Source organism: Myotis daubentonii, chromosome 8 (assembly GCF_963259705.1).
Source record: "Myotis daubentonii chromosome 8, mMyoDau2.1, whole genome shotgun sequence".
Taxonomy (NCBI): domain Eukaryota; kingdom Metazoa; phylum Chordata; class Mammalia; order Chiroptera; family Vespertilionidae; genus Myotis; species Myotis daubentonii.
Genome location: NC_081847.1, coordinates 33,519,469 through 33,542,435, shown reverse-complemented (window position 1 = coordinate 33,542,435; position 22,967 = coordinate 33,519,469). Strand labels below are relative to the sequence as shown.

The following is a 22,967-nucleotide window of genomic DNA, read 5'->3' as shown; positions in this document are numbered from 1 at the left end:
CAGGGAAGATTTTCGGGTAAAGACCAAAATGAAGGGAGAGACCAAGCCATGAAGATATTTGGGTTATGGGAAGCGCAAAGGCCCTGAGGTGGGTGTGTAGTCTGCCTTGTCCCGGAACCTAGAAGGCCAGTGGGGCTGGAATGCAGTGAGCCAGGTGGGAGAGGTCAAAGGAGAGGACGCACTTCACAGGCTTTTACTAAGCTTTTACTTTTAGTGAGATGGGAACCATTGGGACTGCTTTGAGGAGTGGCATAGTTGGATTTACATGCTAATAGGAACCTCTGACAGCTGGGTGGAAGATGGAGTAGGGGCCAAGAGGAGAAGCAAGGAGCCCCATGGAGAGGCTGTTGAGAAACACCAGAGGAGAAATGGAGGAACAGCTGGACGGGTGAGACGAAGTGAGAGGTGACAGGTCCTGGATCTCTTCCGGGGGTGGAGCCCACAGGTAACCTGATGATCTACGGCAGTGGTTCTCAACCTTGACTGCACATTAGAATCACCTGGGAATCTTTTTAAAATCTTGATTTCTGGGCCTCATCCTCCGGAAATTCTGTTTCTTTGTTATGGGGTGGGGCCACCACATTAGTAACAAAGAAACAGAATTTCCGGAGGGTGAGGCCCAGAAACCAGGATTTTAAAAAGATTCCCAGGTGATTCTCATGTGCAGCCAAGGTTGAGAACCACTGATTTACGGGATGAAGGTGGAAGGAAAATGAAGGGACAGGCTGTCTAGCAGATGCAAAGAGCGTCCAGCCGGGTGGCGAGCAAATGCAAACTTCATGAGCGGCCCAACAAAAGGCGGAGGGTGGTCACGGAGGGTGGTCGCCGATAGGTGGCAGAGCCTGGCTGGCTAAGGGTGGGTTCCTGAGAGCGCCAGGCCCGCATTCAAATCCGACTGTGGCCTTGGGCAGGTCTTAAACCAGCGGTTCTCAACCTGTGGGTCTCGATCCCTCTGGCGGTCTATCGACCCTTTCACAGGGGTCGCCTAAGACCACCCTGCGTATCAGATATTTACATGACGATTCATCACAGTAGCAACATTACAGTTATGAAGTAGCAACGAAGATAATTTTATGGTTGGGTCACAACATGAGGAACTGTTTAAAGGGCCAGAAGTTTGAGAACCGGTGTAGCGGAGCCTCCATTTCCTCTTCTGCAAACAAGGCGAAGGATCACGCTTGCCCACCACACCGGCTCGGCTGAGCTGAGCCCAATCCCCGCCCCTCCCCTCGGCCCCGCCCCAAGCCCCGCCCCTCGGCCCCGCCCCCAGGCCCCGCTCACGCCCCGCCCCTCCCCCCTCGGCGCTGCGGCCGGCCCAGGCGGGAGCGAGGCGGGCGGGGAGCCGGAGTCCGGTGGGGGTGCGGGCGGCCTGCCCCGGGCCTGCCTAGGGTGGGCCGGCGCGGGGCAGGTGTCCCGGATCTGGCGACACTCTCCCGCCCCACTTCCGGGGCCGCCACTTTCACTTTCTCTTCCGCCGAAACTGCTCTCCTCCTCCCGACCGGAGGGCAGGGAGTTTGGCTGAAATCCCGGGCGCCGGGGGGCGCTCGCCGCGGGGAGAAGGGGGGCCCTGCCGGGGCTTCCCGCGTCCCGCCTGCGCGCGTCGCCCCCGCACACCAGGCGTGTCTGGTTTTTCCTGTCGCCCTTTGCGGCTGGGCCGGAGCTTCCTGCCCGCTCGCCTCCCGCGAGGGCGGGCTCCCGGCTGGCCCCGACCCCAGGCCCCGTCCCCGGTGCGCGGGAGGGTGATGCCACCCGCCGGCCGCCGGGGACCGCGAGGCGCAGAGAGGGCTCGGGCCACGCCGGAGGCCACGGGCCGGGCCGCGCTGGTCCTGGTCGCGCGCCCTCGCCCCGGTGACCGGGACTAGCCTTTCCCGGAGCGGCGGCCCCGCCAGGGGGATGGGAGCAACCAGGCCAGATGGACGAGAAGACCAAGAAAGGTGGGCACCGCCCGGAGGCGAGGCGCCGGGAGACTCCCGTGGGCGGGTGCTGCCAGGAAAGGCCCGGGAGCGAGGACTGCCCACCGCCCTTCATCTCCTCCCCGGCCCGGCCACTTCCGCGGGCTCCTGGTCATTCATTTACGCGAGGCCCCCGTGGGCCGGCCCTGAGCCGCGATGGCAGCGCCTGGAGGACCCAGGGAACCGCCTAGGCTGGGGGGGGGGGGCACCCCGCTGACCGCAGTACCAAGGGCCCTGGGCTCACCCCTTGCCCCCTGTCCCCACCCGGCTCGGAACCCTCCTGTGCGCCCCCGCGTTCTTGGAACAGAGCCTGGGCCCCGGATGGCCCAGGAGGCCCTGCTGCTGCCCTGGCTGACCTCGCCGTCTTCCTCCACCACTCTCTTGCTCGTTCTCCTGGAGTGCCCCCAGCACCCTCCCCCCCCCGCCCCCCTTTTCAGATCTAATCCAACCTTTTCTTGCTGAGACCTTTTGCCCTTACCTTTCTCTCTACCTGGGACACTCTTCCCCAGCTGGGTCTTGAAATATCCAGTTCCTCTTTCAGGTCTCAGCTTCAGTGTCACCTCGTCCCAGAGGCCTTCTCTAACCTCCTTACCCTGTTTATTTCCTTGCCAGCGTGGATCACAATCTGATTGTCTCATTACCAGGGTGAAACGTACATGAAGAGAGGGACTGTGTTTAGCTAATTCACTGGCTGAATCCCAGTTTCTGGGACAGTGGCTGGTACACAGTAGGAGCTCAATAAATGCTTGTCAGATAAATGAATGGAAATATGGGGGACCTGGGAGTATGAAGGACAAATGGAACCAAATGAGCAGGGAGGGGGACTGGGGAGTATCAGAGAAGACTTCCCAGAGAACGGTTTTTATTTTATTTTATATTTTATTGATTTTTTACAGAGAGGAAGGGAGAGGGATAGTTAGAAACATCGATGAGAGAGAAACATCGATCAGCTGCCTCCTGCACACCCCCTACTGGGGATGTGTCCGCAACCAAGGTACATGCCCTTGACCGGAATCAAACCTGGGACCCTTCAGTCCATAGGCCGATGCTCTATCCACTGAGCCAAACCAGTCAGGGCGAGAAAGGTTTTGTTTTTTTTTTTTTAATATTTTTTATTGATTTCAGAGAGAGGAAGGGGGAGAGAGAAACATCAATGATGAAAGAGAATCATTTATTGGCTGCCTCCTGCACGTCCCCTCCTGGGGATCGATGCATGTCCCCTGACCGGGAATCGAACCCTGACCTCCTGGTTCATAGGTCGACACTCAACCACTGAGCCATTCTGGCCAGGCAAGAAGGGGATTTTTAAGCTGGGTGCTGAAGGATATGTAGGAGTTCACCGGGATGACAGAGGAAGCAGCATGTAAAAGGATCACCTACGTTGTGATCCCTCATCCTCAGATCCTGTGAAACAAGCCCTGTGCTAACTTGCTTCCACTGTGTTGACTTTTAGCCGAGGAGATGGCCCTGAGACTCAGCCGAGCAGTGGCAGGTGGGGACGAACAGGTGGCTATGGAGTGTGCCACCTGGCTGGCAGAGCAGCGGGTACCCCTGAGGGTGCAGCTGAAGCCTGAGATCTCCCCAACACAGGACATCAGGTGAGGAGCGCATGGCTGGCCAGGGACATAGGGCTTGCTGCACCCTCGTGGGCCATAGTGTATTCTTGGCAATAGAACAGTTATTGTTTTCCCTCTTCCACAGAATGTATTTTATACCTATTATACCAAACAGCATTTTATTTTTATTTTTTACATATATTTTTATTGATTTCAGTGAGGAAGAGAGAGGGAGAGAGAGATAGAAACATCACTGATGAGAGAGAATCGTTGATTGGCTGCCTCCTGCACGCCTCCTACCAGGGATCGAGCCCACAACCCGGGCATGTGCCCTGACCAGGAGTTGAACCGTACCGTGAGCTCCTGGTTCATAAGTTGATGCTCAGCCACTAAGCCATGCTGGCCAGGTTATTTTTAGTTCTTATATTTCAAAAACTTTTCGTGTGGGAAAGTGGATGCTAAACTTTTGAAGTCTTTACATGTCTAAAAATTTCTATATTTTGCCCTCACGTCATTGATGGTTGGGTGTTGAAAATCATTATCCTGAGGAATTTTGAGAGTATTTTCTGGAGTATTTTAAAGCAAATCTCAGATATTATTTTATTCCTGAATAATTTGATATCTTTTAAAAAGTAAGAACTTAAAAATAACCTCAAAACCATTTTCACAAATTACTAATTCCTTTAAATCCCCTAATACTCTGTTTATATTCAAATTTCCCTAATTATCTCATTACTGTTTTTTATACTTGGTTTGTTCCAATCAGGAACAAAATGAGATCTACACATAGCATTTCTTAATATTGTCCAAGCCTGTTTTTATTCTCTATTTTTATACCATTAATTTTTTTAAAGAAAATTGGTCTTTGACTTTTAGAAATTTCCTACATTCTAGATTAATTGCCTCCTCAGGGTGTCATTTAATACCTCCCGTTTTTCTTGTGAACTTGTAGTTGGATCTAAAGGCTAGGTTAATCTGGAGTCACTTTGTAAATTTTCAGGAATTCTTCCTCATTTTAGGATTGCTTCTGGCTGTTCTTCCTTTATGGATGCAGTGTTCTCCCAAATCTCAGAAGATATGAAGTAGACTTTACTGTTATTGTTTTGTACCCTAATTTATCCGGTTCTTCTGGCCTCATTTCTGGTTTTTCATCTTAGTCCCCCCCCTTTTTTTGTTTTGTTGTTAATATTTTTCCATTGATTTTTAGAGAGTAGAAGGAAGGGGGAGCGAGAGAGAAACATTGATGTGATAGAGACACATCAAGTGGTTGCTTCCTGCATCCCCCCAGCCCCCACCAGGGCAGGGGACCGAGGTGCGTGCCCTCGACTGGAATCAAACCCAGGACCCTTCAGTCCTCAGGCCAATGCTCTCTCTGCTCAGCCAAACGGGCTACGGCTTAGCTTTCCCTTTTTATGCTTTTGGTCTTCCAAAGACCTTTTAGGATCCTTGAAAGGGATGTGTTTAAAACCATTTCTCTGGAATTAGACTGTTTAGATTGAAATCCTGCCTCTAACAGTTATAAATTGCTTACTTGGCAAAGTCACGGTAACCTGTCTGGGCTCGTGTTTTGTTTTGTTTTTTTATACATTTGTGTTTTTAAAAAAATATATTTTTATTGATTTCAGAGAGGAAGGAAAAGGGAGAGAGAGAGAAACATCAATGATGAGAGAGAATCATTGATCGGCTGCCTCCTGCACGCCCCCCACTGGGGATCGAGCCCACAACCCGGGCATGTGCCCTTGACCGGAATCGAACCTGGGACCTTTCAGTTCGCAGGCCGATGCTCTATCCACTGAGCCAAACTGGCTAGGGCTGGGCTTGTGTTTGTATCTGTAAATTAGGGATAACAACAGTACCTGCTGATGGGTTTGTTGAGAGGATTAAGTGAGTTAATGCAGGTCAAGCGCTTTGCAGAGTCTGGGCATATGGTAAATAACTGGGTGGCCTCGTTAGGGAGCAAGGGAGAGAATGATAGAAGAGGTTGGAGAGGTAGTGAGGGGGCAGTCACAGAGGCCTTGTGTGCACAGTGAGTGGTTTTATTCCAGGAGCACTGTGCAGCCATGGCAGGGGCTGAGCAGTGGGCTCTGACGAAGGAAGCACAGGGGTGCGAGATTCCAGGAGAGGCCCCTGACACAGACGGGGGATGGTGTGGGAGGGGCCTGTGTGTGTGTGTGCATGTCATGCACAGGTGTACAAACATGTCCAGGCGATAGCTGGCGGCTGAGGTGGGACCTCAGCCCGAGCCCGTTACTCCCCAGTTCTCCTCCGCAGGCTGTGGGTGAGCGTGGAGGACGCTCAGATGCACACTGTCACCATCTGGCTCACAGTGCGACCTGACCTGACCGTGGCTTCCCTCAAGGACATGGTGAGAGAGGAGGCCGCGGGAGGCATCAGGGCGGAGGCTTCCCGTTGGGCTCTGACTCGCCCTGGTCCCCCCCCCCCCCCCCCCCAGGTGTTCCTGGACTACGGCTTCCCGCCGGCGCTGCAGCAGTGGGTGATTGGGCAGCGGTTGGCCCGGGACCAGGAGACGCTGCACTCGCATGGCGTGCGGCGGGACGGTGACCCGGCCTACCTCTACCTGCTGTCAGCCTGCAACACCTCCCTCAACCCCCAAGAGCTGCAGCGGCAGCGCCAGTTGCGGGTGCTGGAAGGTGAGGCTCCGCTCCTGAGTGACAGGGCCCTCACCGGAGGCCCCTGGGCTTTCGGGCAGGCCACCTGGAGGATCCTCCCCGTGGTGGGGGAGAGAGGACAAAGGACACCCCGGGAGGGAGTCCTTTCGGGATCCATTGTGGGGACTGCGGCCCCGGGGAGAGGGGCTGGGTCCAGCCCTGGCTCTGGCGTTTATCAGCTGGGTGGTCTTGGCAAGACCCTTCCTGTGTTTGCTCATTACTTTTCTAACTCTGTAAATTAGATAATAATTGCTGGTGTTTAAATTTTTTACTTCATATTTTAATTATTTATTTAGTTTTTTGTTTTGTTTTTTTGTTCGTTTTTGTTAATCCTCACCCGAGGATATTTTTCCATTGATTTTTAGAGAGAGTGGAAGAGAGAGGGAAAGAGAGAAACATCAATGTGAGAGAAACACATCGATTGGTTGCCTCCTGCACGAACCCTGACCAGGGTCCAGGCAGGGGAGGAGCCTGCAGCCAAGGTACAGGCCCTTGACCGGAATCCGACCCGGACCCTTTGGTCCCCAGGGTGACGCTCTATCCACTGAGCCAAACCGGCCAGGGCTGCTTTATACTTTTGAATATGTTGGACCTACAGAAAAGTTACAAAATTGTATAAATAATTGTATAACAGAGTCCCCTATTTGTTCTGCTTTATCATCTTTCTATAACATTATTATAAAAATTATTGGTATGGGTATAAATAATTTTTTTCTGAACTGTTTTGAGGGTAAGTTGCAGACATGATAGCCCTCTCCCATAAATACTTCTGTGTGTGTTTCCTTAAAAAAAAAAAAAAAAAGACTCATTTTCTTGTATTACCACATACAGCTATCAAATTTAGAAAGTTATCATTGATACGGCACTTCCATGTACTAGCTAGAGGCCGGATACACGAAAATTCGTGCAAAAGTAGGTCTTCCTTCCCCTGGCTGCCGGCACCGGCTTCCCTTCGGCACCCGGGACCCGGGCTTCCCTCCTCTGGCTGCCCATAGGTGCCTGGGACCTGGGTTTCCCTCCTCCGGCTGCCCACAGGCACCTGGGACCTGGGCTGGCTTCCCTCCAGCCCCGGCTTTGTCAGGCAGGACATCTGGAATGACGTCCGGAAGAGGTCTGGTCTAATTAGCATATTACCCTTTTATTAGTATAGATGTCCTTTATAACAAAGGCCCTGGCATTCGGCTGTCCTCTCCGTCCCTTCAGTCCTAGGTCTGCTCAGCCTTCCCTGACCCTCCTGATATTGATGTGTTAAGAGTCCAGTTTTGTTTTTTCGTCAAGTGTCTCATGAAGGGGTCGGAGTCAGTATTTTGGCAGGTCCGGCTCAGGAGTGCTGTTTGTCCTCAAGGCGCCTCACTGCAGGAGCACAAGAGGCCGGTTGTGAGGCAGGATTTTTAAGCCCCCAGGACACGGGCACTCGTGGGTGGAGGAGGGGCTCTGACCCTGTGGGCACCAGGACTCTCAGCCAGGCCTGGGTCCACCTGGTAGGACCAAGCTGGAAGCTCCTCCAGGGAGGGGGAGAGGAGGAGGGAGGGGGTGCAGGGTGTGGGTCCTGCTGGCTGCGGGGGTGGGTGAAGTCGGCTGCATGGATCCACAACTTCTAACCCTCTTTCCCAGATCTGGGCTTCAAGGACCTCATGCTGCAGCCCAGGGGCCCACAGGAGCCGGCACTTCCGAAGCCTGGGGCCCCCCAGGAGCCAGGTCAGGGGCCTGACCCCATTCCTGAGCCCCCACCGGTAAGCCGCCCCCTGGTCCCTGACTCACCCTGCCTGGCCCCTCAACGTGCTGAGCTCGGTGCCCCTCTGCCCCCAGGTGGGCTGGCAGTGCCCTGGCTGTACCTTCATCAATAAGCCCACACGGCCCGGCTGTGAGATGTGCTGCCGGGCGAGGCCCGAGACCTACCAGGTCCCCGCCACGTACCAGCCGGACGCAGAGGAGCGAGCGCGCCTGGCCAGCGAGGAGGAGGCGCTGCGCCAGTACCAGCAGGTGGGCAGGGGTGTCCCCAGGCAGACACTTGGGGACGGGACCGGGAGGCGGAGGCCAGGAAGGGAGGCCCTCCACACCCTGCTCCTCCCCCTCCTGGACTGACCCCTGCACTTGACTGACCCTCCCTCTGCTGGTCCCCAGCCAGGCTCTCATGTCCTGCCCCCTGTGGGTTGTGGTCCCGCCCCTTTTGTAGTCCCGTCCTGTCAGTGCTGATCACACAGATACCTGACCCTGATGTCCCCATTCTGATCGGATGCCCCATCCTCCACCTCGCTCCTTTGGACCCAGAGCTGCCCTTACCCACCCAGCCATGACCTCCCCCCTGGTCCATCTATAACCCTGGCCGGATTCCTCCTTTCTCCCGCCTTGCTCTGCTCCATAACATCACTTCCCCTTCCCATACCCCTGACTACTCTGTGACCTTACCTTGCCCCACCTCCAACCTTGGGCCCCGCCTGCTCAGCTTGGCAGAAATGTGAGCCCTGGTACCTCTGATTGCCTCCTCAGACCCTGGTCTTTCCTTACCACCATGGCTCCCTGGCTTGGCTTGACTCCTGATTGCAGCCCCAACTTGCCCCTGCCTGGCCTTCCTCCTGCCCCTGGTACTCTGCCTGGCCCCGCTCCGAGCTTCACTCTTCCCAGCAGCTCTCGCTCATGCCCACTGCCCAGCCACTGCCACCCCTACCTGGGAATCCTGACTCTCCCAGCCTTGTCCCCACTCCGGGATCTGACCAGGACCCCTGTCCTGCCCCCTTCCTGGTCTGACCCATCCCCGAGACCCTGACCTGCCCATGGCCCCGCCCCTGTGCCCAGCGGAAGCAGCAGCAGCAGGAGGGGAACTACCTGCAGCACGTCCAGCTGGACCAGAGGAGCCTGGTGCTGAACACGGAGCCGGCCGAGTGCCCCGTGTGCTACTCGGTGCTGGCGCCCGGCGAGGCCGTGGTGCTGCGGGAGTGTCTGCACGCCTTCTGCAGGTGCGGCCCCCCCAGCCCCCGCAAAGCAGCATGGGTCCCGGCCACCAGTTAGCCAGGCAGAAAGGGGGTGGGTCCTGTGCTCTCACATCTCCTTGGACACCCACAAAATCCTGTCGGGCATTGTCTCCCCATTCTCAGGGGAGAATGTGAGGTACAGAGAGGCCAGCAACTTGCTCCGTGCCATACAGCTCAGGCATTCTGGCTCCAGAGCCCGTGCCCCTCACTACTCCTACCCAGGCCCATGCAGGGCATTGAGGCCCTAGCCCTGGCCACCTGAGCCAGCCTCGCCCTGCACCTGGCTGGTGGGCAGGCTCCTCCTCTCCCGGCCCCTCCATCCTGACATTTGGTGAGCAGCCCCCGGGTGCCAGGGACTGTGCTAGGCCCAGGAGGGAGCAAAAAGTTCAGTTACTGCCTTCTGGGGTGTCATCCCAGTGGGGAGGCCGATTAGTCACATAATCACGGGTTAACTGTAACTGTGACATGCCAAGCACCAGCGGATTATGATAACAGGGCCCTGCTCCAGCAGGGGGCCAGGGAGCCCTGGAGGTGGCACTGGCGTGGGCATGTGCCTGGCCGCCACAGGAAAAGGGGTCAGTGTGGCTGGAGCAGACGGATGGACAGAGAGGTGTTAGGGAGGGCAAGTCATGGGGTGCTGAGGAGCACAGTTAAGAGTCTGGATTTGTTCTGAGCCTGAGCAGGACGGGATGGGAGCCACTGGGAGGAGGGTGGGGGACACAGGGAGCCCAGGAGGCTCCCGCTGTCTTCCAGGTGAGTGGGACGGAGACCTGGACCAGGCAGTGGGGTGGGCAGGCGTTGAGGCCATGATGACGGGTTGGTGGGACGGAAGGGAGACATTGAGGAGAAACCCACCTGGGGACAGGCTCGCCCTGCGAGGGTGGGGTCCCGGTGGGTGGGTGCAGATGACCCTCACCTCCACTCCATCCCTCTCCCAGGGAGTGTCTGCAGGGCACCATCCGCAACAGCCAGGAGGCAGAGGTCGCCTGCCCCTTCATTGACAACACCTACTCGTGCTCGGGCAAGCTGCTGGAGAGGGAGATCCGGGCGGTGAGCCTGGGGGCGGGGAGGGGCACACCCGTCCCGGGGAGCTGGGCCCCGAGCTGGCAGGTGGGAACTGGCCCAGGGTGCTGGTCTCGGGCAGCAGACATTTATCAAGAGCCTTCTCTGTGTGGGATGCTGCGGGCCCAAGTGGCCAACAGGACAGGAACTGGGGGAGGTAGCTGGTCAAGAAACCCCCTTATGAAGGAAAGACAGCCAAGCAGGCAGCGGGCCTGGGTGACCTCCAGTCAGATCCCCGGCCTCTGTGTGCCTCAGTGTTCTCATCTCAGTGCAGGGCAAAGTTAGAGTTACTTTCTGTGTCAAGGTTGTGAAGGATTTGTGTAAAGAATCGAGAGTAGCGCTTGACACATGGTAAGTCCTTATCAGTTACCTTGTGCTGTGTAACAGGTCATTCAGACTTAGTGGCTTAAAACAGCCACCGTTTATTTAGCTCATGAATCTGCCACTTAGTAATTTCGGTTCGGCTTATCTGGACGAGTCTTCTGGTCCAGGTTGGGCCTGGCTGACCTCATCTGGGCTTAGCTGGTGGTCACTGTCCTGGACTGGCTTACGATGGTCTTACCTGCGATGGCTGGGGTGGCTGGGTGTCTTTCCACTTTGGTCTCCCATCTGCCAGCAGGCTGGCCAGGCTCTCATGTGGTAGGGTCTCAGAGTTCCAGAGCAGCCAGCGGGGGGCCCCAGCGCAGGAGTGCTTTTCAGGTCTGCTCCTTTCACACTTGCTGCTCTTCCACTGGCTAAAGCAAGTCACAGGCTCAAGCCCAGATTCTCTGCAGGAGGGGACCACCCATGAGCCTGGAGTCAGGGAGACATGAGCAAATTGGGGCCATTCCTCCAGCATCTATCACAGTGCTGTCTGTGTGCAATCTGTCACAGAGCTGTCTGTGTGTGCACCTGTGTGTGTGTGTGCGTGCACTATTGCTGTTAATGCTATTATCAAGTTCTCTCCCTGACTGCTGTTGATCTCTCCCTCCTCTGGGCCTCCATTTCCCCATCTGTAAAGTGGGCTGTTGGGCTTGATTTAAGGTTTTTAAACTGCTGGGCAGTGGCCTTCCCAGAACTGGGCGTCTTCGGATACCCAGGCAAAAACGTGAGGCATGGTGGCTGAGGTCCAAATGGGGAACCCCACAGGCACATACACCAGACCCTGTTTCTCCCCGTCACTCCTGCCTCTCTCCTGTGACCCTGCTTCTGAGAACCCTCTGGCTTCACCAAGCATTTCGTGGAGCCCAAGGAGCTCTGCCTCAAGGGAAAGAGGGCAGACAGAAGGGTAGAACTTGAGAACTCCCATACTTAGCCCCAAGAGCAGCCCCATTGTCATCTCCTTCCTCTGTGGGGTACCTGGGAAGGGTACCTCCAGAAGTTGCTGAGGCCTCCTCTCCGGGGCCTGGAGAGTCAGTCCATGTGACCTGGAAGCCATAGTCGTTGCCACGACCCCACCATCCCAGCAGATGCCTGATTGCATTTTTCTCCTGTTAACTTTGGTGTCTCTGGGCAGACATGATATTTTTCCTTTTTTAAATCAACTTCATTAAGGTCTACTTTGCACACAATAAAATGCAGTTATTGTTAAGTGTACTATTGGGTGAGTTTTGACAAATGTCTCATGTAACCACCACCCCAATCAAGATATAGAACGTAGGCATGATTTTTATTGATTTCAGAGAGGAAGGGAGAGGGAGAGAGAGAGAAACATCAGTGATGAGAGAGAATCATTGATTGGCTGCCTCCTGCATGCCCCCTACTGGGAATCGAGCTTGCAGCCTGGGCATGTGCCCTGACCAGGAATTGAACCGTGAGCTCCTGGTTCATAGGTTGATCCTAACCACTGAGCCATGCTGGCCAGGCATGATTTTTACTAGTATAACCAGCATAGATACAATAGCCTTTGCTATTTTTTTATTTTATTTATTTTTTGGTTAATCCTCATTTGAGGATATTTTTTCCATTGATCTTTATTTTTTTATTGTTTGAAGTATTACAGATAGTAGTACATATGTCTTCCATTGATTTTTAGAGAGAGTAGAAGAGGGGGAGAGACAGAGAGAAACATTGATGTGAAAGAGACTTATCAACTGGTTGCCTCCTGCCCCTGCCCCGACCAGGGATTGAGCCTGTAACTGAGGTACGTGCCCTTGACAGAAATCGAACCCGAGACCCTTCAGTCTGTGGGCCAACGCTCTGGCCACTGAGCAAAACTGGCTAGGGCAGCCTTTGCTATTGTGCTACAAAATCTTTCTAAAGGTTATTATCTCTATGGCATAGATCCTGTTTATACCTCTTAATAATTCCAATGTCTCCGTTCGTAAGCAATTCTTCAACGAACATTTTGCATGGTGTCTCTTTCTTCTTAATATTATTTTCTTAGGATAAACCTGTAGAAGCAGAGTGAGTCCCGAAGGGTCAGAGAAGTCTGGGTGGTTGAAATGTTCCTGCCACATTGCTTTCTCAGAGTGAAACGCACCAGAGTGCTGGTTTCACCACGTATTCCCCAGCGTTGCTTGTTACTATTTTTGTCCATATTTTTCTTTTTTTCTTATTGTGGTAAAATGTATATAAACTTACCATCTGAACCACTTTTAAATGCACAGTTCTGTGGCATTAAGTATATTCCCACTGTTGTGCAGCCATCACCACCATCCCTCTCCAGAACATTGATCCACTTTTTGATGGAGTTTTAAATACTGACGGGAAGAAACGGGCCTGGGGCCGGGTGGGACTGTATGGATTGGGGGCTTCCAGGGGCATATTTGGTGGCAGGGAGGGCCGCATCGCGGGTGTTCTGAGTCCCGGAGACTGAGGCGATGGTCTTGGCAGCTGCTGACCCCCGAGGACTACCAGCGGTTTCTGGACCTGGGCGTCTCCATCGCCGAGAACCGCAGCGCCTTCAGCTACCACTGCAAGACCCCGGACTGCAAGGGCTGGTGCTTCTTTGAGGACGACGTCAATGAGTTCACCTGCCCCGTGTGTTTCCGCGTCAACTGCCTGCTCTGCAAGGTGGGCTGAGGGGCCACAGCTGGGGGAGAGGTGGTTTAGAGTCTGTGCACATCAGGACTTAAAATAAATGGGTAAATATTATACATGCCGACCTCGGCTTCACCTCCCTGGTTTCAGTGTCTCCGTAAAGTGTGTGTATGGTTTATAACGTGAGGCCCAGTCGGTGACAACACCTAGAGGCATTACGTACTGTGTGGGTGCCTGCTGTCCCCCACCTCTCCCAGATTCCCAATGGGAGCCTCCTCATCTCGTGCCCCCCACTCCCTGCAGGCCATCCACGAGCAGATGAACTGCAGGGAGTACCAGGACGACCTGGCCCTGCGGGCTCAGAACGACGTAGCCGCCCGGCAGACGACGGAGATGCTGAGGGTGAGGCTGGGAGGGGCTGAGGGCCTGGGGATTTGAGTTTTGGGAGCTAGAAGGGCTGTGGTGTATGGGCCCTGGGGGCTCTGGCCCCCCTCTGGCCTCACTCCCATCCAGAGCTGGGGCTTGGGATAGGTGCTCAGCAGCAGGACAAGTGTCTGGGTGGAGGGAGGAGACGGCAGAGACAGGGAGCCTGGGAGAGAGATCCACTCCATCGGAGTCGGGTTTTCCTCTGTCGTCGGGAGGGCCGCAGGGAGGGAGCGAGGCCGGGCCGCTGCCCACCTGGCCCCAACGTCAGCCCCTGCTCTGCCCCAGTCCATGCTGCAGCAGGGCGAGGCCATGCACTGCCCGCAGTGCCAGATCGTGGTGCAGAAGAAGGACGGCTGTGACTGGATCCGCTGCACTGTCTGCCACACCGAGATCTGCTGGGTCACCAAGGGCCCGCGCTGGGGCCCCGGGGTGAGTCCTTAGGGAGCAGAGGCTCAGGAGAGGTGGGGAGGGGGCCCTCGCCCAGGAGTGGGGGTTGGAAAACTACAGCCCCATCTAGTCCCCCGCCTGTATTTGTGCAGCCTGTGAAGTAAGAACATTTTTTACTTTTTAAATGGTTAAAAAATATCAAAAGAATATTTTGTGACGTGAAAAATCACATGAATCTGATTTTTTTGGTCCATAAGTGAAGTTTTAGGGGAGCACAGCCCTGCTTATTCTTTCACGTAGTCTGCGGCGGCTTTTATGCTCCGAAGGCACACTGCGTGGCCTGCAAGGCCGGAAATAACCGTCTGGCTCTTCAGAGAAAAGAGTCACGGCTGTTGGCCTAGAGGACAGTGACCAGGGGCTCAGTGTGGAGTCCGTGGGGGCGTGGGTCCGCGGCCCTGGCACACGCGGCTGTGTGGGTTAGGCTGTTACTGCCTTCTCTGAGCCTCAGTTTCTTCATCTGGAAAATGGAGGTGATAGCTGGGACTGTCTCACTTAGGCTTATTGTCAAAATCAAATGCAAAAGGGTAGGAAACGGGCGTAGTGGATGCCTGTCATGTGAGCACTTCATATGTGGTAGCTCTCAAATTAGAGGTGTTGCTGGGATTGGGGATCGTTGTCACAGACGGGCTTTGAGACGGTGGAGGCGGAGGAGCAGCCCTTCTTGGTGCTGCCCATGTGCTGACCTTCCAGAATGTGCAGACACACCAGCTCCGTCCCTGCTCTGGGTCTCGGGGAGGCAGAGCGAGGCCATGGAACCGGGTGCCCAGGAAGGCCCTTGTGATGGCCTCCATCAGGCTGCTGAGGCCAAGGGCCGGTTTAGAAGCAGGGCCTGGAGTGGACTGGGTTTTGGCTGATGGAATATCATGGGGCCACTGTCCGCCCTGCCCTGACCTCTCCCCCTCATTCTGTAGGGCCCTGGAGACACCAGCGGGGGCTGTCGTTGCCGGGTGAACGGGGTTCCTTGCCACCCCAGCTGTCAGAACTGTCACTGAGCTGAAGATGGCCCAGTCCCCACGCCGACCCAGCCCCACCCCACAGTTGCTGTGGGACCGGGCAGGTGCTTTGGCTCTGAATTCTGGCCGGGAGATGCCTTTACGCTTGAGCGAGGAGGACCCAGCGGAGCTGAGGCCTCGGAGCTGCTGGCGGCCTTGTTTGTTGTGGGTGTTGCAGGGCCCCTCCTGGGCTGGCTGTTGTCCTTAGCGCCTCTGCCCCAGTGCCTTTGCCTTTCCCTGGGGCTTGCTGGCCAGACCTTTCATCTCTTCTTTGTGGCTCCCACCTCTGCCTGGCGCAGCCTTACACAGCCCTGGCCATAGGCGTTGCTGGGTAGAGCCTCTGAGAGCCCGTGTGAGCCCATACATCCACACCCGCCCCCACCACCTCGTCTCAACACCGTGCCCTCACAGCCTGCCACTTCTGTCGGCTCTGCGGGCTGACTTTTCTCTGGCGTTGCTGTTGGAGGCCTGGGGCCTTTTGGAACTGCTGCTAATCCTGATCAGAGCCAGGAGGGAGACCTAGCAGTTTCTAAAGCACAGCTCCTCTGGTCCAGCTTCCACGTCTCCCTCTTTGTAAGCTCATTAAAATGGTTTTCCAGGAAGGGATGAGTGTGATGTCTGAGGGAGTGAGAGGGACATGGGCCGGGACTCAGAAAGCAGGATCCCAGGCGCTCTAGGAACTGCAGCAGGAAGTGTACGTATGAGCCGCTTGGCATCCGTGCCCAGCTTGAGCGGGTAGGATGCTCTTGAGTTTGCAGTGTGTCGAGAGGCCACAAAGCAGGTTCTGCAGATCGGCGTGGGCTTGAGGGGCAGGAAGGGGTTGAGCAGCAGGTACAGGCCGGCAGGAAAGGCTTGCTGCTCCCTCTGCCGCTCAGTGGGCATCCAAGGTCGGGGAACAGACATTTCAGGATCAGGTAAAACTGTCCATCCTAATTTTGGCATCTCAGGTAAAAATGTCACAGCATTGTTCCAGTCATATTTACCAGTCTCCTTTTTGTGTTGGTCAGGGATTAATAAAAAACGTTTTGGGTGTTCATTCTGTAAGTTTTACTGCATTCTCGGACCCACTCCCTTCCCGTGAGACCTGGTATTTGATGATCAACATGTCTGAGCTGTGCCATGGGTCATCAAAGAGGCAGAGCGTGTCTCTGCTGTTCAGGGCCTAGACTCCAGGCTCCAGAAGTTGGGGCATGTGGCTTCGGGGCAGTGAGCTTATTCTAACCGCTGGAAACGCAATGCCACCGTCCTTGGAGGCCAGGACTGGAGTTGACCACAGGCACTGTGAGCAGAGCTATCAGAGGACATGAGTGCCTTCCTGCTTTGCCAGCGCTGGCTCACAGCAGCTGTGGTAGCTCAGGGGCACGCTCGGGCAGCCTCCCACTCTGAGCGAGACACAGGCACAGCCCCTGACCTGGAGGGCACAGCAGTTGCGACCTGGACCACAGGAGTAAGGTGGGGCCCAGATCAGGGCAGAGTACCCTCTTGCCACCTCCTTCCTCCCTCCTCTCCTGCCAGGTCCGTCTTGGCATCCCGTAGGCAGGGATGGAACCTTTTTCCTGCCAAGGGCCATTTGGATACGACACCCTTCACGGGCCGTACAAAACTAGCAACTTAAAAAGCAGCCTGCTAGCACCGCCGGTGTGGCTCAGTGGTTGAGTACTGACCTATGAACTAGGAGGACACTGTTTGATTTCTGGTCAGGGCATATGCCTGTGTGGCAGGCTCAATCCCCAGTGGTGGTGGGGGGGAAGGGGGCGTGCAGAAGGCAGCCGATTGGTAACTCAATATTTCAATCTCTTCCTTCCTCTCTGAAATCAATAAAAATAAGTTTTTGAAAAATTAGCCTGCTATATTTGGTCAAACATTTAATTAACTCACCCCTAATGCCTTGGCAGGGCCAGACCAAATGATTTTGAGGGCTGGACGTTCCCCCACCTCTGCCTTAGGGGCTGGGGCACAAGAGAAAAGCAGACCATTCTCTTGGTTCAGAGGATGCAACTGCTAACAGGTCTTTTCAATGCCCTGCCTTTCCTTCCCCCACAAATATTAAGAGGTGTTGCGGTATTTACCTGTGGCTGCATCAAAATAAGGACAAGACAGGCACAGGGAGCTTTGTTGGCTACGTCTCTCCCTTGGCCCACTCCATCCACGCCAGCACGGACAGGGAATGAGTCTGCTGCAGCCAAAATGGGGGGTCAGGGCAGCCCCAGGGTTCTAGCCTCCAGTGCCACACTCAATGTACCAGGGGGTGAGGTTCACAAGTGCTCTCTTGCAGGATCAAGGGGAAGTGCCATCCTCTTCCAAGGGGCCACCCCAGGCCCAGGCCCCAGCTCTTGAGAGTCCATCGCCAACTGGCCAGAGCAGACTTGAAACCAAGCCCCATGAGCTTTAGACTTAAATTACCTCCCCAAGGAAGCAGCAGGAGGCCCCAAATATATTTGTGTGACAGTCTTTGTCTCCCAGACAGGAAAAAGCAAGTGGAAGCCCACTGCTCAGATAAAGAGCTGCTGCTGCTGCTATGGGCAGGGGTGGAGGACGTGCCACAGCCCATGTCAGAGCTGCACGTGTCTACCTCTAGTGTTGGGCTGGCATAAAAGCCACTCGCTCAAAAGCAGGAAGCTGGAGGCAAGCCCACAGCCTTGCTGGCTCACAAAGGCTCCTGGGCAAATTCCAACCATATGCAAGTCTGGGAAAAATACTGCTAGCAAGTTGAGGGCCTTTGTGAAGACAGGAAAAAAGGCAGCAGGAGCCACAGAAAACACGAAGGACAGCAGGGCAGGGAAAGGACAGTCAGGCTGAGCCTCAGGCCCATCATCTCTTGGTTCAATTTGGCAAAAGCCTTTGGCCTATTCCTTTTAGTCACCACTTAATCTCTGAACGAACATGGGTCCCATGCACAGGGCTGGCTAAAGGCATTTATTCTTAAACTGTTCACCAAAATGGAATCAAAACACTGGCATGACCTCAGTTTGTAAAGCATTTTCCCAAACATCATTTCATTACCGTCCGTGTGAGATGGGACTGGACTATCCCTATCTTACTGTTATTGACAATGAGTCTCACAGATGTTGAACTTGCAGCAGCTCAAACTGCCATGAAGTAACACACTTGCCATGATGCTACCAATAATTCTCTCTGGACCCAGTTTTGGGCCCATCTTCACCCCCAAATCACCTAGAGCAGTGGTCGGCAAACGGCGGCTCGTGAGCCACATGCGGCTCTTTGGCCCCTTGAGTGTGGCTCTTCCACAAAATACCGACTTCTGTGCATGGGCCACGAAGTTTCAATCGCACTGTATGTGCGCGCCCGCACATGGTATTTTGTGGAAGAGTCACACTCAAGGGGCCAAAGAGCCGTAGGTGGCTTGCGAGCCAGTTTGCCGACCACGGACCTAAAGTCCCACTCTCCTCCCCAGCTCAAAGTTGTCCCAGACTGAACCCTAAGGACCTTCCCCTGCCACTGCCCTCTCCATCCACAGACCCCAAACTCTGGTCCTCTTGGGCTCTGCTGTCTACAGACACCCACACACTTCACTCAGCTGTTATTTTCATATTTCTTTCCCCTCAGCCTTGCACTTCTCCAATCCTCCAGCACCAACGGGCGTCCAACAATTCAATCCTGACCCTACCTGGTTAACGTCAGATCCCACAAATCATAGGGCTCAGTCCCACAAGACTGCCCCACTTCAGATGCCAACCGCAAACGGTGCCCAGGCTACCCACACTTCTTCCTGGCCAACTTCAAATTCAGCGGTTCCTACCACTCCCCCTCAGATTCAATCATTTGCTAGTAGGGCTCACAGAACTCAGGAAAACACGTGTTTACCGATTTTTAATAAAGGATATAACTCAGAAACGGCTCAATGGAAGAAATGAATAGAGAAGGTATGGGGAGAGGGTTTATGTTGGAAAATGCAGACCCTCCCAGCATTTTGATGCGTTCACCAACCCAGCAGCTCCTAGAATCTGAATCAAAGTTGTGGAGTTCAATCTCCAGCCTTTCCTCTCCTCCTAGGAGGCCAGGGGATGGGGCCAAAAGTCCCCACTCACCACTTTGGCCTTTCGGGGACCTGCCCCATTCTGAGAACATCTAGCAGTCCCACTGTGAGCCATCTTGTTAGCATAAACTCAGGTGGGACTGCAAGGGAATCATGAAGCACAAAAGATACTCCTGTCAGGAAATTCCAAGAATTTTAGGGAAACAGAAAAAACACAAATATTTCTCATACAATGTACACCTTTCCTTCAATGTTCCCATTTTCAAAATTCTACTTTTTACACTCAATTCCCATGAAACTGCCAGTGAATCTGCCACCCAAACAAACTGTTCCTTCAATGCAACTCCGGTGTGAGCTCCCAGAGGCCACAGGGTCCTGACCTGTGTCCCAGCTCTGCATTCTCCGCGTCAGGTCGGGGGGCAGCACGGGCAGCTGGCTACAGTGCTGGGACAAGGTCAGGGGGCTGTGATGCTGTTCAGCCTTGGGCACTCTCCCCTCCCCCCATCTGGGACAGGGAAATATTAATAAACATCAATAAACATCCCAGACGACATGGATTCTTGCCTGTGATCGGCCTATCCACAGGATGGTGGCAACAGGCACTTGGCAACTGTTCTGGTTACCAATACTCAACTGCTGGGAGTGTCATGTTGGAAAAGCTTGGCCAGAAAAAGCGCTCACAGCTCCTCTGGGACAGGAATTACACGTGGAGGCAAAGTTATGTCCACTAGGCTCTGGTTAGGTTCCAAACCCGAGTGTCAGCCTTTGGAAACGAGGGCATCCCAGACCAGTGTGAAAAAGTCAAGATTGCCCAGCTCACACCCCACACCACTTCTGCTGCTTGACTAACCAGGGGCACCTAGCCGCGGCCGGAGTGTGCAGATCATACTCATTGCAGGTGAAATAGAAAGAGGACTTGCAGGTATCATCCCAGCTCTCCAGGCAACTCAAGGCTGACCAGGAGTCCAGAGACCAGAGCACAGTCCCCGGCCGGGGTGGAAGGCGGGGAGCATCAAGCCATTTGTCTAAGACCAGAGTCTACTCCTACCAAGTGGCAGACAGGACAGAAGGACAGAGAGATTAGTAACCACATATGGCTGTGTATTTCATACATGGCTCTGTACAAAGTATTTACAGATATTCTTTACAGAATAGTAAACCACCTGAAGATAAAAAGATAATGGTTTCTTCTCATCGACAAGGTGAATCCTGATGTCAGCAAAGCTTATCACACAAATGAACTTGTTCCTTCTTAGGCCACAACTGAAGCAAATGCCACTTGCTTCCTGGGTTCCAAAAAGCTGTGGTCGCGGGACCCTGATCGTATGCACCTCCTTCCCTCTCCCCATCAATTCCTTCAGTATTACAGACAGGCCCGAGTGCTGTGGCAGGAGGTGCTGCTGCTGCTGTCCATTTGTAACAAGAGGACAAACTTGCTGAGGGAGAAGACTGGGAGTATCTGTCACATCACCACCTCTGGATCCTGAATTTCCTTTGTCTTGATGTATCTTCCACTTTCTGGATTAATCCATCCACACCACACTCACCCCAGGTGGGACTCCTGCTATGGAGAATGACCCGTCACTGAGCTTTTTTGGTTCTAAAGTGCTGAGCGTAACTTAAGTCTAGACGCCTCTCCTAATGTCTCTGGGCTTGCCAGCTGCCTGGCACGCTGCATGCCCTCCACTCTGCACACAGGGCACACGGGAAGGAGGGGAGGTCTGAGCAGAGTGGCTAGAGTGCTTCTGACATGTTCACATTAAAACACTTGTCAAGACAGAACAGTGCTGGAGAGACCATGAAAGTACAAGTGCATGGCTGCTTCACACTATATACCCCGATTCTCTAAAGCAAAAGGCACTTTTTTTCCAAGCCGGAGCTTGTCTACAACAGCTGGCGTGGCTCACAGGAAAAGCTGTCCAGGGCTGCTGCCTCAGGCCACAGTGAGGAGCGGCCTGTTCCGGCTCCTGCCGCCCTTCAGGCTGCAGCCTGTCCCTTTCTGGGTGCTGAACGTCTCCACTGACATTTCCAACCGGGAAGGAGAGACCGCAGTGAAGGCGATAAGTCAAACCCCCAAACGAAGCCCTGGTAGTGAGTCGGTGCCTGTTTGGACTGGACAGGTGATCTGAGGGAGACGGGAAAGGGAGACACAAGGAGGGCACTTTGGGAGTGTGGGCCAGTTTCCAAACAGCAGCTCATCCTTCCGATGGGAACTATTTTTTTCCATGAAGGAACTATTATTTTTAAAGCGAGGCTGCTTTATATATTGGGTATTACATAATTCTAAAAATAGTAATAAAAGTATCTTTTTTAAAGCAACGTTGTGTGGCTTGTGGAAGAGAATAGGTGGGGGAAAAAAAAGGCAGACAAGTCAGGCTGGGTGGTTCAGTTGGTTGGAGCATCATCCCGTGCACCAAAGGGGTTACAGATTCGATTCCCGGTCAGGGCACACACCTAGGTTGCGGGTTTGATCCCCAGTCAAGGCGAGTGAGGGAGGCAACCTATTGATGTTTCTCTCACATTGATGTTTCACTCCTTCTCCATTCCTCTCTCCCTAGAGTCAAGGAACATGTCCTCGGAGTGAGGATTAAAAATAAAAAATCCCTGCCTTGGCTGGTCTGGCTCAGTAGACAGAGCATCAGCCTGCAGACCAGAGGGTCCCGGGCTCCATGCCAATCAAGGGCACGTACCTTGGTTGCAGGCTGCTCCCCAGCCCGGGCCCTGGTCAAGGCACATGCGGGAGGCAACCAAGCGATGTGTTTCTCTCACATTGATATTTGTCTTTCCCTCTCTTCCACTCTCTAAAAATCAATGGAAAAATATCCTCGGGTGAGGATTAAAAAAAAAAAAAAAAAAAGGTAGGCAAAACCAGTCTATGTCTGGGCCCTACAATTTAACATTCCTTCCTGTTTGTCTGAAAATACTGTGATTTCTAGACTGAAAAGCAGTAGGAGTTACCCAGTAACCTAGTTCCCATCTGTCTCTTTGATTTCTGACCAGCTAATAGAGCTGCTCTTAACAGGGGCCAATCTTATTCCTGGGCTAGCTTCTCTGCCCCCTTGCCTTCATTCTACCGTCCGACTTCTTTGGCCAAAGCAGACAGAACAGGAGGAGCTGTGAGGCGGGTATTCAAAGGTCCAGCTTACTACCAGGCAGCAGCCAAAAGGTCCCAGAGACAAGGCCCAGCAGGTTCCAAAGGCAGCTGGGAGCTAAAACCCCACTTCCTCCAACACAAGAGGAGGCAGTGAGAGCACTCCGAAGCCCCCTGTGAAGGAGGAGAGCTCTATGCCCAGGCCCCAAGTGCCCAGTGTCACACAGGTTCTGCTACTGGCCTCTGAAGCAAAGGCAAACCACGGAGTGGCAGGGAAGGGTGGTAGGAATACAAAACCCTTGACAGAAACCCTTTTAATAAAGGACATCCCACCCCTCCCCATCCTTCCATGGAAGGGCGAGACCTTCACGTAATGCCAGAGGGAGAATCTTCTCTGGCATTTAGGGGAACAGCTGCAGCTGGAACTTAGGGGCCCACTCCAGGGCACTTTTCACCACAGCCAGAGCGGCTGCTCCAAGTGCCACCGTCAGCCCCATCACCGCCAGTTTCACAAGGCGGTTGGTCCTTGGTTTGGTCAGGACGTCTTTTGTCCGATTCTCAGTCCGCAGTCCCCGAAACCGCTGCCGCAGTACCATGTCAGGCCTCTGCTGGGTGGATGCCAGCTCAAAGTCTTTGAAGGTAGAGGCTGCCGTTCTGGAGAAAAGGAGACAGGAAAAAGGAATAATATGAAAGAAATAGAGAAGGAAGGAAAGAAAAACTAGATTACATAGGTTGAGGGCAGAGCCATCCACTGCTCAGAAACTCTTCAAAAAGACCCATCAAAACTGAAGTAGGGATTCTGCTGGCATAAGCTTAGAACTCTGGACACATCCCCAGCCCTG

General features: G+C 54.1%; 2 protein-coding genes across 9 annotated transcripts in view; one reads left to right on the top strand and one right to left on the bottom strand.

Annotated features, from left to right (window-relative positions):
* Window positions 1–1,372: 1,372 nt before the first annotated feature.
* On the top strand, window positions 1,373–16,073 carry RBCK1 (RANBP2-type and C3HC4-type zinc finger containing 1). 2 transcript variants are annotated; one of them, XM_059705796.1, is made up of 12 exons: window positions 1,373–1,934; window positions 3,406–3,550; window positions 5,780–5,873; window positions 5,961–6,159; window positions 7,792–7,910; window positions 7,987–8,160; window positions 8,974–9,134; window positions 10,088–10,199; window positions 13,026–13,205; window positions 13,476–13,574; window positions 13,884–14,027; window positions 14,957–16,073. In XM_059705796.1, the coding sequence occupies exons 1-12, from the start codon at window positions 1,913–1,915 to the stop codon at window positions 15,035–15,037; spliced, it is 1,530 nt and encodes a 509-aa protein (XP_059561779.1). In that variant the 5' UTR covers window positions 1,373–1,912; the 3' UTR covers window positions 15,038–16,073. The 2 variants fall into 2 exon arrangements, with proteins under 2 accessions (XP_059561779.1, XP_059561780.1); XM_059705797.1 differs by lacking the exons at window positions 1,373–1,934; window positions 3,406–3,550; window positions 8,974–9,134.
* Window positions 16,074–20,118: 4,045 nt separating this feature from the next.
* The window catches only part of TBC1D20 (TBC1 domain family member 20), a 35,201-nt gene continuing 32,352 nt past the window's right edge, over window positions 20,119–22,967 (bottom strand). For 4 of the 7 annotated variants that reach the window (XM_059705801.1, XM_059705803.1, XM_059705804.1 and 1 more), the window contains one exon: window positions 22,425–22,779. In XM_059705801.1, the coding sequence (XP_059561784.1) occupies window positions 22,527–22,779 (253 nt within the window). In that variant the 3' untranslated portion in view covers window positions 22,425–22,526. Of the gene's footprint in view, window positions 22,780–22,967 lie in introns of all 7 variants that reach the window. The other 3 variants (XM_059705798.1, XM_059705799.1, XM_059705800.1) reach the window with 1 other exon arrangement.

Excerpts from the sequence above, each read along its gene's own strand:
- RBCK1 (XM_059705796.1), top strand. The coding sequence starts at position 1,913 with ATGGACGAGAAGACCAAGAAAG. Across the intron at positions 8,161-8,973 it reads CGCTGCGCCAGTACCAGCAG|CGGAAGCAGCAGCAGCAGGA; the intron begins GTGGGCAGGGGT and ends CCCTGTGCCCAG. Across the intron at positions 10,200-13,025 it reads TGGAGAGGGAGATCCGGGCG|CTGCTGACCCCCGAGGACTA; the intron begins GTGAGCCTGGGG and ends TGGTCTTGGCAG.